This window comes from Stegodyphus dumicola, chromosome 3 (genome assembly GCF_044657685.1).
Source record: "Stegodyphus dumicola isolate Sdum_Otavi_A_Nest chromosome 3, ASM4465768v1".
NCBI lineage: Eukaryota > Metazoa > Arthropoda > Arachnida > Araneae > Eresidae > Stegodyphus > Stegodyphus dumicola.
The window spans coordinates 16288488-16305474 of NC_140770.1; the positions used below are offsets into that span (position 1 = coordinate 16288488).

Below are 16987 nucleotides of genomic sequence, written 5' to 3' on the forward strand. Positions count from 1 at the left end.
CATTCAGGCTGCAGAATATGGCCAACTTTTTCATGAAAACGTGGAATACAAAGGGTTACTCGGTAATATATACTTTTGTAAGAAATTAATTGCATCACCTTCTTTGTATGGTAAGTCCCACAGTCCCGAGACCAGATTATAAACTCGGAAAAAATTCATTCATTATTCATTAAAAACTGCAGCTTATAAGGCATTCTTACAACTTAGCAACATCATATGGTTGCTACAGCAATTTCTTTCTGTTAGATGCCATAATCATTTGAGGATATTATTTTTAATGCATTGTTCTAAATGTAAGGAGTAAATAAATTAAAATGGTGTTATTGGAAAATTGTTATTAGCAATGATTTAGTTTAAAGTAATTAGGATTGTAATCTAATTTTTATTAATTTAATGTATGTGCTTATTTATATTTTAAGTAGTGTTTTTAATTTAATGATCCTGATTTTCTGAGTTATATGTTTGTAGTATTTTGGAATACGTTTGAGTAGTATACGTTGAGTATTTTCATGCATTTTCGTGAAATTTTTCTAATTTATGAGAAAAAAGCAGTGTACATGGATATAGTAAAGAGTGTGCGCAATGCCATTTTTGTGCAATTCTGGGATGTTTTTTTAAGTAAAAATAAGTTGAGGTGTCCATGGTTTAGTGATATTTTAATTAAATTATAGTTATTTTGTGAATTTTATGTTTGTAGCAATTTGGTATACGTTTCAGTTGAAGTAAACGTGTATGGAAATAATTTAAATATTTGACACTAAGTATTTGTAACTATTTTTAATGTTTGCGTATAAATTTGTTGGTGACGTTTATAATATAATAGATAATTTAGAAGTAAAAGCTTTTGGATATTTTATTTATTTTATACGTGGAAACGTTCATCCTTGGAAAGGGTATATACTTTTTCCGATCAGGTAATTTCATATATGTGCTTTTTACCAAGTTTAAAGATTAAGAAAATTTTCCTGCAAATTTTTGTAATTTATGAGAAAATAGCAGTGTAGATGGATAAAGTTAAGAGTGTGTGCAATGCCATTTTTGTGCAATTCTGAGATTTTTTTTATATAAAAATTAGTCGACGTGTAAATTGTTTATGTGTATGTGCTATTCTGAAAAACGCGCAAGGAGTTTGCGATTGTACACTTTTTCCCAATTTTGCAGTTAATATTTGTCATGATTAAGCAGTTTTGTTACATAAAATTTCTAGCATAAGTGTAATTCGGCTAGTAGATTGCTGGAAAAAGTGTTGAGTAAATAAAAAGAAAAGAAATATGTCTTTACTTCGTGAAGACAAAATAGCGGCGGAAAAAAAAGTAGAGGGTTGCTGTAGCAGAGTTGGTCGCCAAATTTTCACCAAAAAATCGCCAAGTTATTATAATCCAAACATCAACCATATATACATATCTTGCATATAATCTCACAAATAGTGTTATCTTTGATACAATACAGGTGTGTATTATTCAGGTACTATAAGATGTCATAGATATAAAACGATATAATTCTGTGGTTAGGTTAACATAAAAAATATGTAAGTATGCTTACTTACATAAGCTATATGAGGTAATTGCCTCCTCGAAAAGAGTTTTTTAAAAAATTCTAAATGCTGTACATGTAGCAAGATATAAAAATACACAAGATGAAACAGTGTCGCAACAAAACGTATGATTACTATGCACAATACAGGGTACAAATTCAAATAATTTAATGTGTGAAAGTACATGTCTGACTTAAATGCTATATGCAAACATACTAAATTAGCATTATATGGACACAAAATTTATTTCACAAATGAAATACTGGATGAGTAGACTATTACATCATAGGTGTATTTAACACTTTGCATAATCTTAAAACATACAGAAAGAGTACTTGCCTGTACAGCTTGTTGCAGAAACATATAATAGTAGCAGACTAAGATTCATACAGCTATACATAATACGGTGCTACTTTGGTAGACGGTTGCACGGATTTTGGCGAGTAATACAACTTATGGTAAACCCATTGCTAGATAAGTTATTTATGGTAACCGATACATTATTGTCATTTTATTTAAAAAATAATGTGTTTTATTGTACATAAATTCCGCATTTTAAATATTATTTATGGCTTCTAAATATTAAAAATCAATTTAATTTTGCATTTTTATTTGAAATAAAAATTTTATTGTTTATCATATTTTATGAAATTTTATGTTGTGGATGATGTAATGAATGACGTCACCTTACTTTAAAAGTAATTGGTTTTAATACGTATAAATTTAAACTAATGTTTTAAACATTATTTATGGCTGTTAAATATTAAAATACAATTTAATTTTGCATTTTTTTAAAAAATTATTTTATTATGTATGAATTTTTAAATAATTTTAATTCTAGGTGTGATGTAATAAGCTCTCTGATTGGTTATAGAATATTTGTGCATTAATGAGCTGTAATCAGCTCCCTGATCGGTTAATGTGAATTTGTGCATTTCCGCGCTGTTTTAAAATTTAATTCATATCTTTGAATTCCTTCAAAGATGTTCAATTTAATTCATATCTTTGAATTCCTTCAAAGATGTTATATAAATTATGATTCTGATTTTTTTGTGTTACTTATCAATAAACAACAGGTTAAATGACTAAAAAAAATGCATATTCTTCTATTTTTCAGTATTTGAATTTTAAAATATTCTAATTCTTTTAAACGTTGGTATGATGGTTTTTAATTTGATATTCAATTTCAGTAATATTTTAATCTAATTAAACGTTGGCACAATGTTTTTATAGCGGTGTTTTTATTCTCTTCTTTGCTATATGAAAGTAATAATAACCTTACTTTAGTAATTTATACTCATAGTAAGTGTATTTATTCGCACTTGCCTGCCATCTTAAAAAACGACATTTTCAACAAAAAAAATCCATTACTTTTAACAATATTTATTTTTTTAAAGTTTCGAATACAGTCAAAAGTCGTTAATTCGGACTCGTCGGGACTTCGGTGATTCCGGATTATCGATTTTTCCGGATTATAGATCATCAGTTTAAATCTCGTAAAATGGCATGCACAAATTCTAAAATTAAAAATATTAAACCGTATTTTAGGAAATAAAGAACAATTATGATCTAAAGGGTATCAAAATTTACTAAAAACTTTATCCATTTTTTGCAGCAATTCCACTTTTTGTTTGACGGACATCAAGACATACTTTCGTTTTGTAGATCCTTTGGGAGCTCCAGAATCGGAAATTGACATAATCGAAAGTTCAAGTTTACTTTTATAAAATTGCTCTTACAGTCTGCAAAAAATAATAAGCTGCATCCAATTCGAAGATTAAGGAATAACGCAAGCATCAACATTAACTGAAACAGATAATTGTATAATTTTAGCTTATACCGTCCGTTATACGTTAAATGCGCACGCGAAAACGTATTCTGCACTTGCGCACACGAATATGCGCAGTAGTAAAGGTCTTATGCGCACGCGTAAATGCCTATGCGCATGTGTCAACACGGCGCATGCGCAGAAAGTTTTTAGCTTTGAGGTCCGGATTATGGGTGTCCGAATTAACGACTTTTGACTGTACTTACTATGCGTAAAAACAGCGTTTTTCAAGATGGCTGACATTTGTAAAAATCGTGCCAACGTAAATCGCCAAAAACTCCGTGCAAACGTCTACCAAAGTAGTACCCATAATACAAACATATACTCAAGAATAATTTAGCATGCAGTAAAACACGTATGTCAGAAAACACTGTGTCAAAGTTAACACTGTCAAATAATGCATGTTGAGACATGCATAATATCCAATACATTCAAGAATGCATATCAGTAACTATACATTAATTGACTGCATCATTACACCACAGATATGCTTAACCCTCTCAGCGTTACGGCCGGAAAATTCCACATAGAAAGCTGCCTTCTATATTCATTATACAAGAAAATTTCTGCTAGTTTTTAATGTATCTGATATCGGTTTGGATGTATATTGGAAGAAAAAGAATTAAGATACAAAATGAGAGTCATTTTTTTAATTAAAAGCAGGAAAATATCACATATTCATGACATTTTGAGGAACTTTGAACTTTCAGGGCTAAACCGTAACGCTCAGAGGGTTAAACACTTCTGCATGACCTTAATTTGTATAAAACAGTTACTATGTTTGAATTCTTGAGAAATATGATTGTTCAAGTTGTATCAACGTACGCGAGATATTGTGTACGGCGGCTCGTTTGGCTCGATTCCCATTCTTCCTGCCATTGACCTATGGCCTTAAGTCAAAGAGATCTTTTAAGGTGAGAAATGGGCCATGGGATATTAATTTGTTCATAAGCCTATCCATTGGCAGCTTTCTTAGCCAATCTGTCAGCAAGCTCATTGCCATAATGACCGACATGGGCCTTTATCCATTCCAGCGAGATATGAATTTCTGGATGGTCTCTTAGATTTCGTAGTATCTGCTGGATAATTGGGAAGTAGTATTCCAGGTTGTTGATAGCATATAAAGAAGACTGGCTGTCTGTTTTTATCACTGCAGGTGTAATCTGCTGTTCCTGTAGGTAACATATTGTGTGCGCAATTGCCACTGCCTCTCCCTGAAATACACTATTATTAGTGCGTTGCTGACCTTTCCATTGATAAATATTCGATTGGTCCTGTAGAACTATAAATGCACTGCCTGTGTTGTTATCAGTTTTTGATCCATCAATATAGATCTCTGTATGTACATGTGAATCAGGAAATGTTGTGTTTAATCGTATTCTCACCTCGACGACCTTCTGTGAGGGGTGGATGTGTACATGGGAAGGGGGGGGCCTGTGCTTCCTACTCTTCAGGAAGGATGATGTCTTCTGAAAACGTTGCAGGCCTACGTAATTGTTTGACGAGTTGCCGGGAAGTTTCTTCTTCTACACGAATATGCAGGGGGAGTAGTCTGGCTAAAACATTGATTGCATCTGAGGCCGTTCTGCAATATCCATGAGTGGTGTTAAGTGCAAATGGCCTTTGGATGGAAGACAGATGTTTGATCTTTCGCCCCTGCATGGGGTTGACCCATACTGCAGCAGCATATGAGACCATTTTTTCGGTGACCATCGTGTAGAGAAGCTTTTCAATATGAGGGTTGAGACCCCATTTGTATCCTTGTAAATATTTCATTTGTTAATTGCGAAGCTCCAAATCGCACATCTTCCCTCTGTCACCACTCGGGGACTTTCCCCCGTCATCGAAATAGCTGAAAGTAGGTAAATAATTTCCCACCCAACCAGTTCTTTGTCTCTTTTGTTAGACAGATGCTACTACGAGAAATGAGGCTTCGGCCTTGCTCTTTCTGTGCCGGATATCTCGCTAATGGTTGTGGCTTTCAGTTCTAAATCTGTCTAAAAGTAAAAGAAAATAACACGGTTGATCTTTACATTACGGTAACTTGGCGATTTTTTGGCGAAAATTTGGCAACCAACTCTCCTACAGCAACCCTCTATTTTTTTTTCCCCGTCGCCATTTTGTCTTCACGAAGTAAAGACATGTTTCTTTTCTTTTTATCTACTGAACACTTCTTCCAACAATCTACTAGCCGAATTACACTTATGCTAGAAATTTTATCAAACAAAACTGCTTAATCATGACAAATATTCACTGCAAAATTGGGAAAAAGTGCACAATACCATACTCCTTACCGTTTTTCAAAATAACACATACACATAAACCATGTACACGCCGACTTATTTTTACTTAAAAAAAATCCCAGAATTGCACAAAAATGGCATTGCGCACACTCTTCACTATATCCATGTACACTGCTTTTTTCTCATAAACTGGAAAAATTTCACGAAAATACATGACAATTTTCTCAATCTTTAAACCCGGTAAAAAGAACATATGTGTAATTACCTGATCGCGAAAAAGTATTTACCCTTTACAAATATGAACATTTCCACATATAAAATATCCAAAAACTTTTACCTCTAAATCATCTATTACATTATACACGTCACCAACGAATTCATACCGCAAGCATTACAAATACTTAGTATCAAATATTTAAATTATTTCCATGCACGTTTATTTCAACTTAAACGTATACCAAATTCCTACAAACATAAAATTCACAAAATAACTATCATTTAATTAAAATATCACTAAACCATGTACACTGCTTTTTTTCTCATAAATTAGAAAAATTTCACGAAAATACATGACAATTTTCTCAGTCTTTAAACCCGGTAAAAAGAACATATATGAAATTACCTGATCGCGAAAAAGTATTTACACTTTACAAATATGAACATTTCCACATATAAAATAAATAAAATATCCAAAAACTTTTACCTCTAAATCATCTATTACATTATAAACGTCACCAACGAATTCATACCGCAAGCATTACAAATACTTAATACCAAATATTTAAATTATTTCCATGCACGTTTAGTTCAACTAAAACGTATACCAAATTCCTACAAACATAAAATTCACAAAATAACTATCATTTCATTAAAATATAATTAAATTCAAAAACACTACTTAAAATATAAATGAGCACATACATTAAATTAATAAAAATTACCTTACAATCCTAATTACTTTAAACTAAATCATTGCTAATAACAATTTTCCCAATAATACCAAATTCCTTTCCACTCTACATTTAGAACAATGCATAAAAATAATATCCTCAAATAATTAAAAATACTAACTTACCTAATCTTCTTCAGAATCTTGATTACGTGGCAGATACACTTTTCTAATTCATTCAATAAAATTATTGAAAGATTTTTTCTGCAAATTTTTCCTCCATACTTCCTCCGCTAAATAAAAAGCAAACTTCTCTTTATCACAATGCCTAAATACCCATTTCGAATTCACTTTAGTTAGGGCCCTGGGATCCAAAAATTAAACAACACTGTTTCACACAACACAGAATAAAGCTAAATACAAAATTTCCACATTTTTTCCCGATTTCCCCCTTTTTCCGGTTAAAGAACCGTAATTCGTCCATTAATATCACATGACATATCCCATGATCTCTCATTTCCCTCACGCAAAATAATGCGTAATCGGAACTGAGTACTGCTCACATTATTACCAAAGTCCCAGGTAGTAACCTTTATCGCCTCCAAAATGTCGCCAAACTACCAGTTACCATATTGTAAAGATCAACCAATAACACCATAACAGCAAGTAAACATTAATGTATGTTTCTGTGATTTTGTTTTGCAAATAACTTTTATGGAACTAGAATGGTCTAGCACATGGTGCAAAAAAGTAGAAAAAGATTTATGCCATTCATTTCATTGTCTTGTGGAATTGTGGATCAAGAATTAGCATAACTATGCCATACTTCATGAGCTCAGGCAATCCACAGAATATGAGCCTGTTATTGTGTTCTCTGCATATTTTTTTTTTCTTTCAAGAAAATGTTACATGCCATGCTGGTCACCTTCACTTCATGTTGTCGTCTAGTAAGGTTCAGTGTGATAGTATTGTGTCTTCACTATATTTACCAAAAGGAACCAGCATTTCATCATAGGTGTGTCCTTGCAAAAGGCGTTGCCTAGATTATTTTATCAAGTTATTTGTATAGATGATTAAAGATTGTCGAGAGATATCACGAGTGTCTATCAGAGATCATGAACTTCTGTAGTAATAATGAAATGTGTTTACACTGTTAAATTCTTTTAGTTAGGCTACATTTTGGGGTGCCCCTTGGATTATCGCCAAGTTGTTTCATTTAGGTAGCCTGAGTAGTTGAATGTTATGGAAACCCTATTATGATGTGATTGCGGTGACTGATAGTAAAATATCTGTTGGATTTCAGTTAGGAAGTACATCGTGTATTGTATGCTTTGCATTGTAAAATGGCTGCCAACGATAAAGTGGATGCTTGGTGGAATAGAATAAGACAGCAGAAGGTGGGTTTTTTTTTTTTTTTTTTTCTTTTTAATGCTTGAGGACAGAAGAAAAGAAACTTTGTTGGATGTAATTCAACGGAATTATAAATATCCTGTTTGTACGGAAATACGTATGGTCAAACGTAAAGATCATTCAGATGGCTGTCCCAAGAAAGGTTTAAATGCTCACCATATAAAGCATTCCATTAGAAAGGTAACATGCTTTGAGGAAAGTTTTTGGATGCTGTTAAGAAATTTTTTTGTGTGCCATAGACTGAACACACAGAAATTTCTAAATAAGGTAAGTGGATATTTCCTTTGTGTAGTGCGTAGATACAATAAGATGTATTTCCTTTTTTATGTTATTTTATTGTTTGATTTAAAATGTAATTTATTGAGATTATACATATATTGTTTGGCTCTAGTGTAGAATTGAGTGCACCTTTGATTTTTAAGTAAAAATAGATATATGAGTACATGGACAAAGTCAAGTCAGTGAGCAGTGCTGAGTTTGTGCAATTCTTTGACTCGTCATTTTGGTCTTGTATAGCGGTCATTGTGAAATTGTGCCTTGGCAGCCAATGGTCAAGGGGCACCCTTAAATATATTATTTCCAATGCTTTAATAAAACCCAGAATTTTAGAAACATAAAATAATCACATGTGAAAATAGTAGTTCTTTTTTATTGTGACACTAAGCAGAACTAGAAAATTTTAAGGCCAAAATAGTCTGACGCCAACTTACCCTGCTTATGGAATTCGGTAAAATCCTAGTATACGGTGCAGCCTTGGCGCTATTTTGAAAATTATCGCCAACACCAAAAATGATCCAAAGAACGTCTATATACTATACACTATATACTATGTGTGTATATACATAATATATACTATATATAACTATATATATTCTTTAAATGACCCGTTTACTACTCATCGTTTATGTCCCGTTTTTACTGCTCATCATAAAGTTGCCAAAAGCAGCCAAATCCCGTGTACACCGGATACTAGGATTAAACTAAAGACCTTACCAATATTAAAACTACACAGCTATTTACTTAGGTTAATCATATTTTAAACCACTAAAAATTTACCAAATCCAACCGTATGAAATAACATTGTTTACCTCTTATACACACTTTATGGGAGAAAAATACACATGCAGTAAGGACTGGCGGGAAAACGCCATTTAAGTTTTCCAGTTCATTAAAACATCACATTTCAAATTCAGATATACAACCTAGATATAAAATTTACTGCCATTAGCTATATAGGTGCATTTAATAATTTAAAATCACTTACTTTGTTGATAATTCATCGTAACTATTCCTCAAGCTATTTAATTCAATATATTGTTTAGCTTTCTCTTTGGCGGTTTCATCAAGAGCTTTCCTTGCTTCCAGTAATTCATTTTCGTAGAGAGATTTTATATTGCTCACTTCTCGAGTTACAGTTTCTTGACTGGTTTGCACTTGTAGAGACAGCCGACTATTTTCCGTCTCTAAAAATCGCACTCTATCAATGTATGTAGCTAAACGGTCATTCAAATTTTGAAGTTCCAATTTCTCTTGCATTCGGGTCATTCGAGTTGCACCTAACGGTGAACTCTTCTCAGGATTGCTGCCGGGTACATTTGGAGTGCTAGAAGAAGGTTGTTGAGGCGTAGATACAGATGCTGTGGACTTTCTAGTTTTCGAAGACATGTTGTAAATAACTTAATCAATAGTAAATATCAACAATACAGATGCCGGTCAAACCGCGCCCCACACGATGCAAAAATGGCTATTCTGGCGGTTAAACTGACAGTTGCCACTATGATATTTCAAAGAAAATAGCGAAGTAAAAAAAAAAAAAAAAAATGACAGAGAGATGATTTATGGAAGGATTGTTAACGAATCCACTTGTTAAAATATATTACAACTCAACGTTCTTCCGAAATAATGTTTAAATTCATTTTCGCTGTTCATTACAAACTTAATAAATTAGAATACCGAGTTTAAATTTATTAAATAGCAGTTTTGCTTTATGAATAAAGATTTGGATAGGTGTATGGAATTTCAGAATATACGATTGCATCACGGAGCATAAAACCTTCGTGGATTGTATAAATATGCTGACTTTATACTGCGTCGACTGCATAAATACCCCTAATACACTAGTCTACTCGTTTTGAATCTTGTTACTAATGTATTTGCGTACGTTCTCAGAGCTAAAAAAAAATTTTTTTTAATAATAATAAATAAATAAATATTAAAAAATAATTTTAAAAAAATACTTTTTAAATATTATTTATTTATTTTACTCAAAATTTGATATAAAGTCACGAAAATAATTGACTGGTGTGGAAATGAAGCTTTACTTAGCAGTCTTATAAGTGTCCTGTTTGTACCAAGGAAATGCGTAGGATCGAACTTAAAGATCGTTTAAATGACCTTGGGCCGGACCCTCCTACCATGCGACGAGATCTCGATACGAGAGTGAAGGATCTAGGTAACTTTCAATATGGTGATGGCTCTCACTGTGAAGTAATGGACGGTGGAAATAGAGGCCGATTTAATTATTGCTGTTTTGTTGTAATACAACTGCCTGAGTCATTTTTTTAAATGTGTATATATTCATTAAATATATAATCGTAGAAATTTCAGAGTTGACATTATTTTACGACGTTCTTGCATTTCGGATTTGCTTACAAATTGTTCGTAGCCAAAAGTTGGCCAAATTTGTCGTATTTCGTGCTGATCGTGTATTATAACACTGTTATATAATAGAATTTTATTTCTTAAATTTAAGTTGAATAATTTTTTAAAATCCGTTTGTATATGCGCGGCTTTTCTCCTAATTACTTATCTTTTAAATTGTTAACTGCATAATCAGTGACACATTTTAAACAGCATAAAAGATGCATAAAAAGAAAAGCATAGCTTATGTAATAATGAGAATACTCATTAAATTTGTCTATTATTTTCATGTTATTAATGAAATACTTTTTGAATTATAAATACATTAGAAACTATACTTTTATTGGAAATGCTACATATTGAAACATTGAAAATTTATGGATTTATCATTATGCATGATGAAAAACATTTGTATATACATTCATTAATATAAATCTTATTCATTACATTAATACTAATAAATATATATTAACAATTTCTAAAACATCGCATCTCTCTATCTGAATGTAAATATATGACTTATTAGATGTGTGTATATATATATATGTAGGTATGAATACAAAAATGAACATTGCCAAGAAGTATATTTGAAGTTACTTTTAATTCAGATAACGATTATGTAATTGGCAGCAACTATAGTTATTAGTTCTTTGCAAATTATTATGGGTATGTAATAATCAGTTGAAAAATAATTGATGAGTATTTAAATACTAAAGAGTGTACACATTTTGTTATTGGGTTAATTCATAATTATATCATACGTATGATCTACGTAATAAAAACATGACTAATAAATAATAAGAAATGTAACAGCTGTGCATTTATAACATTTGATTACTTAAAACAGCGCACAACTGATTATCACCTTCATGTCTGTTTACATAATGAATTGCACTTTCCAATTAACTGCACGGGCCTACTAGTGGCCAAAGCGTCGTTGAACACTGGTAGTTCTGTCTCAGGTTAGAATGCCGCGAACGGGCTGGTTACATGACGTTTCCTTGGTTTGCCCAATTTGTAACTGGTATACGAGCCAGTTTTAAAAAATCTTCTACAAAGGGATCCCTCCTGTTATTATCCCTCGAGGCTTTGCGGTAATCACATAAAACCAACTGAGCCCACCAGCGGCCGAGCGGTAAAGTCGCTGAACACTGGTAGTTCGGTCCGAGGTTCGAATCCCGCGAACGGGCTGGCTGAATGGAAGCTTTCGTGGTTTTCCCCATGTGTAACGTGTATACGAGCCAGTTTCCCTTAGAAAGTCCTCCCCGAAGGCATCCCTTCCCTTAGACAGATAGCCCTAGTGTGCTTTGCTGTAATCTCAATAAATCAAACCATAAAACAAACTCATGATGTGAACACCTAATTTCTAGAGTTGGTATAATTAATGTGTTTTAGGTATATTACCGAGTGTTCTATGGGACAGTAAACAACTCACACATGTTTGATTGCTCATGTATTCATATGCTTTATTTGATCATCATTTTGCTAAATAGTATCTGCTGGCTGTGAGGAGGTAAATATCAGCCATATAGATTTTTGTCATTTGAATGGACAGAACAGTAATTATGAGCCATAAAGTTAGTCAGAAAATGCTTTCACCAGGTCACAAATTTTCCAGTGAGCCATCAAATTTTCATTGAAATGCAGACAACAGAAAATACACATAAGCGATGTGTGATAAATAGACTTATCCAGCACATGTGTTTAAACTATTCTTAGAGTGTATACAGAATTTGGCTATTACTGATGTAATTGATTGCTATAACCAGAAGTGTGTTTATCTGTTACACGAAGTGCCAGAGTGGAGATCAAAGTGATTAACTTAATAGCAATCCCCTTTCTATTATCTTCCATTATTAACAATAAAGTTTAAAACGAAAAGCGTGTGAGCGATACAAAACAACACGAAGAAGCGAATGTCACTTGAAAGGAAACGTCACTTTCGCCAATCTGAGCGATAACTGATTCTTGTTTGGCTTTCAGCCTGTTTGCCAAGTGAAGATGGTAACCCTATTTCGCCAAAGGCCGTTTCTCAGAACTGTTGCTACAAACGTTTTGTCCCGGCAACAAACAGCTAATGTGATAACGGCTTAAATCCTCAAGCGCCTCTACCGTGCGAAACGTTAAGGCTCATATCACACGGCGTTTGTTTCACACGAACAACTGTTTCGGACAATTTTTCTGCCTGGTTTACTATTGAAAGAAAGACCTGCTACTTTTTCCTTCCTTTCCAAAAAATTGCAAGTTGTTCGTTTGCAACCAATCAGCTATCAGCTTGTTTGTACTGGGGGACCAGTTTTCCCTGTGCGAACCCCAAAGCGATCTGTGGTGATTGGCTGTGGTGACAAAGCAGAAAAATTGTTCCAAACAGTTCTTCCGAAAGTTTGAGACATATTTTGCTTTAGGAGTACAAGGCTGCAGAGTTCTCTAAAAGAATATGCTCCATGTTTGGACAGATGTCAGTGTATGAACGAACCGCTCAAAAATTGTTCAGCCGATTTTCTTCCAAACATGTGAGGTTTGAAGACAAGCCTCTTGTTGCTCGTCATTTCAACCTCCTCAAAGTCATGTTAAAGGAGGAAATCAAGAAAAATCCTAAATAACCTGCCAGTAGCTTGCACACAGTTTTAGAGTATCTCACGAAACCATTCAATCACATCTTCATAACTGTGGGATTACATGTAAACTAAACAAGGGAATTCTTCATGTCCTGTCCGAGGAAAACAAGCTCCAACGATTGATCATTTGCTTCACCTTGTTGTCGGCGCCTAATAAAGCTATATTCCTGGAACAAATCTTGGCATGCCATAAAAAAGGGATCATGTAGGATAACAGGAAGAGAAAACATCGTTGGCGACTTCTGGTTAGGTCTCTTTGGTCGCTATATCGGACATTCACCAAAAGAAACTAATGTTGTGTATTTGGTGAACAGAGCTGGCATAGTTCACTATGAATATCTAGAAAGTGGAAAATCCAGAGCCGAAATCTACTCATCGCAGTTAAAAACATTTAGCCACACAGCTCCAGAAGCAGGCAGCATTGGTCAACAGAAGATGAGTTCTCCTCCTCCACCATAATGCCAGACCTCATATGGCAAAAGCAACCAAAGAGGTGTTCAAAACACCTGACCGGGAAGTTTTGGCTCAGTCACCCTATTCCCAGGACATTGCCGCATCGGATTATTACTTGTTTTTGTCCAGGAACAACAATTCCAAAAACGCGAAGATATGACAAAGCTGTATCACAATTTTTGGAAAGTGAAAAGGAATTTTATTTTCAAAAAGTCCATTTATAAGCATGTGTCTCATTGGGAACATGCAACTGAAGGCAATGGTGATTATTTTGAAGAATAAAATTGGTATTTAAAATTTTCCTGGGCCATTTTTGATGAGTGACGAAAACCGCACGAACTTTCTTGGTTCTTCGTATAAATATTATATATATATAATTTGTCTTTAAATGTAGGAGATATTTGGGTTGTAAGGACTGCATTTGTTGTTTGTAAAAGCATATTTGTTAGACCATTGAGATATGACCTTTTTATTCTTCCTCAATCATTGAAAACATTTTGTAATTCGCGCATAGTTTTTTATTTTTAGTTCCTTTTATTGCGGCATGTCAAGAAAGTCCGGGGCTAATATAGTGGGATTTAAGTAACATATATACTTCTCGAAAGTTTTCAGAAATGTTCATCAATATTATTTAGAATACTTTCCAAGAATTTAAATATTAATTTCATCCCATATTATTTTCGCGTATTTGTAATCAGTTGACATAATGCTCTCTTCATTTATACGGCTAATGATTTTTCCTGTTCAAGAGAATGTAACTGTAAATAGTCTTTTTAGCAAAGGCAAATCTCATCTTTTAATTCCACTCATATAATCTGAGGAGAAAACGCTTTTACGTAAATTTATAGTTACTTAAAAAATGAAGAGTTTATGTGAATGAATTCTTCACGCGTTAATTTTTCTATGTTGCTCGCCACAACATACTAGGAATTAAAAAAATCGGGCACTTAATCGTATCTTCTGGATAAACGACATAAAATTTTCCCTTTACCGTCTTCAGTGATGAACATTATACCTAACAAGCAACGAAATACTACAAGTGAAAAATATTGCACTGATTATACGCAGTTCTGCAGACACGGACAGTGACCATGTAATTTTCAGTTTGCTGCAGATTCGTCACCAAATAAATACCAAATGCTAGAGAGCTCATAGAATGCGGATTTCCTCTTCGTTTAAAGCAGCTATAAGTTTTGACTTCTGATACATCTCATGTACATATTCTGTCGCTCATGTGTATTTTTCCTGCATTTGGAACCGGATATATTACAGGCGGTTTGTAAAAGGCACGCTCATAACAAATGTAATAACAAACTATATGCACTTTTTGCTATTGCTTGGAGAACAGCCTTGGTGGCAACAATTTGGATCCTTTAAGGATGTAAGCGGCATTTTATTATGCCAACAGAAGTAAATATTGTTTAAAGAAGAACAGCTAGGGTGAAGCGGAAAACATACGGGGAAACGGCCCAATTAAGAAGACTTTACTTTTGTTTGGTAATTGATTGTTAATTTGATTCTAATACACTATACTTAAGATGCTTCTGAGGCAAACTGGCAGACCATTTTGTGATGCAGTCAAAAGACTGCATATATAACACATGTTTATTAAGAGTTTCAGTCGAAAAATGCTAAAACAATTATCACATATATATTTTTATTTATTTATTATGTTTAGATAGATGTCTAGATACAAGCCGAGATGAATTTTCAAAAAGTAATAGTTAGTTATTGTACTTGTTAGGTATCATTAATTAACATGCTCATTTCTCTGTTTCTAATCAGTAGAGGAAACAAAGCATATTTTTCAATCACTCGAAAATATTTATCGAAATATCATTTTGCGATTCAAATCTGTATACATTCTTCCCAGTTGAGAATTTAATACGGGGAAAATCCATTGAGAAAAGATTCATAATACGATACTGATTTTCAATGCAGATTACCGTCCATTTAAAGCACTACTTATTTGAATTTCTTATGTATTAGTTACAGAGTTTTCATTCGTAATAATTTTTGGCAGCTCAATACACGCCGATCCAGGGAGTCCACCCTCTATTCGTTCTTTTGAAATCGAAATAGATATTTAACTTCTTTTCTTAAATAAAAATATGTATGAATGCCAACTGATAATAATAAATCTCTAGAAATGAAAAATTAAATTTGAAGTAATATAAATCGAATAGCTAGAAAATGTAAAATTTAAAGATCTTACACTACATCTGAAAGTGACACTTTGTGGACTTGCTATTTACAATGCTGTTTAATGAAAGATCTTATATCCCAGAGAACGGCAAGCATTGTTAGTATAAGTAAGAACAAAAAATCATGATACATAGAAGAATCATTGCAAACAGCAATTTGTATTCTGGCAGGAATAGACTACCTGCAATGTGAAGAAAAAAAAAAAAAAAAAACACTTCTTTACAGTGCTAAAAACCTTTAAAATGACATTCAGACAATTCAGTACTCTCCTCAAAAGATATTTATACTACTTAAAATAAAGAATTACATAGGAGGACTTGAATGTTAGCCACCACTATACTTTTAATTTTTAACATTAATCACTTGCAGGCTTATTTTACTGTGACTTTGTTTTCAGTTAATTATTTAAATCATAAGGTAACGCAATTAAGTGCAAAAGGTATATCTAACTGCTGCTGAAGGAGGTAAAGAATCATTCTTGTATTTATTTTTGCAAGTGATGGTAAAGGCTCCGAATTTGATAGAGGGCAGCTTGTAATTTCCCGGATACTCGGGACGAATTTTTCCAAAATTGCACGATTGGTAGGTTGTTCACGATCTGCCGTTGTTAGTATTTATGTAAGGTGGATCAGTGACGGTAAAACCATCAGTAAACGCCAACGTGTCAGCTTTCCAGGCATCATCAAAGAAAAAGGTTAGCGGAAATTGTCCCGCTTAGTACATCAAAATCGACGCCATACACTGGCTCTGCTGACAGTCCAATACAATGCAGGACCAAGTGCAACTGTTTCGGAACACATAGTTCAGTGGACACTGTTGGATATGAAAGTGCGCAGCAGACGTCCGACTAGTGTGCCTCCGTTTACCAATTGTTATTATCAACTACAGTGGCCCCAGGAGCACCAAGACGTTATGCTCAAATGATAATGGATAAGTGGAGGACAGTTGCTGCCTGGTCGGATGAATCACAATTTTTCATTCATCAAGTTGATGTTCGTGTTAGGGTACGTAGTCTTCCAGGCGAACAGTTGCCCCCCCCCTGTGCAACAGGTTATTCACAGACTGGTGGTGGCGCTTTTAAGTTTTGGGTGATGTTTTCATGGGCGGCTCTGATAACCTTAGTTCTAGTATAACAGACCATGAAAGCTGCTGGCTATTTGAGCATAA

General features: G+C 33.6%; 1 protein-coding gene across 1 annotated transcript in view; it reads right to left on the reverse strand.

Annotated features, from left to right (window-relative positions):
- LOC118201748 (lamin-like) overlaps positions 1–9670 on the reverse strand; it is a 42397-nt gene extending 32727 nt beyond the window's left edge. The window contains exon 1 of the mRNA XM_085812596.1: positions 9169–9670. Coding sequence (XP_085668722.1) covers positions 9169–9569 — 401 coding nt within the window. The 5' untranslated portion in view covers positions 9570–9670. The remainder of the gene's footprint in view (positions 1–9168) is intronic.
- Positions 9671–16987: the final 7317 nt, after the last annotated feature.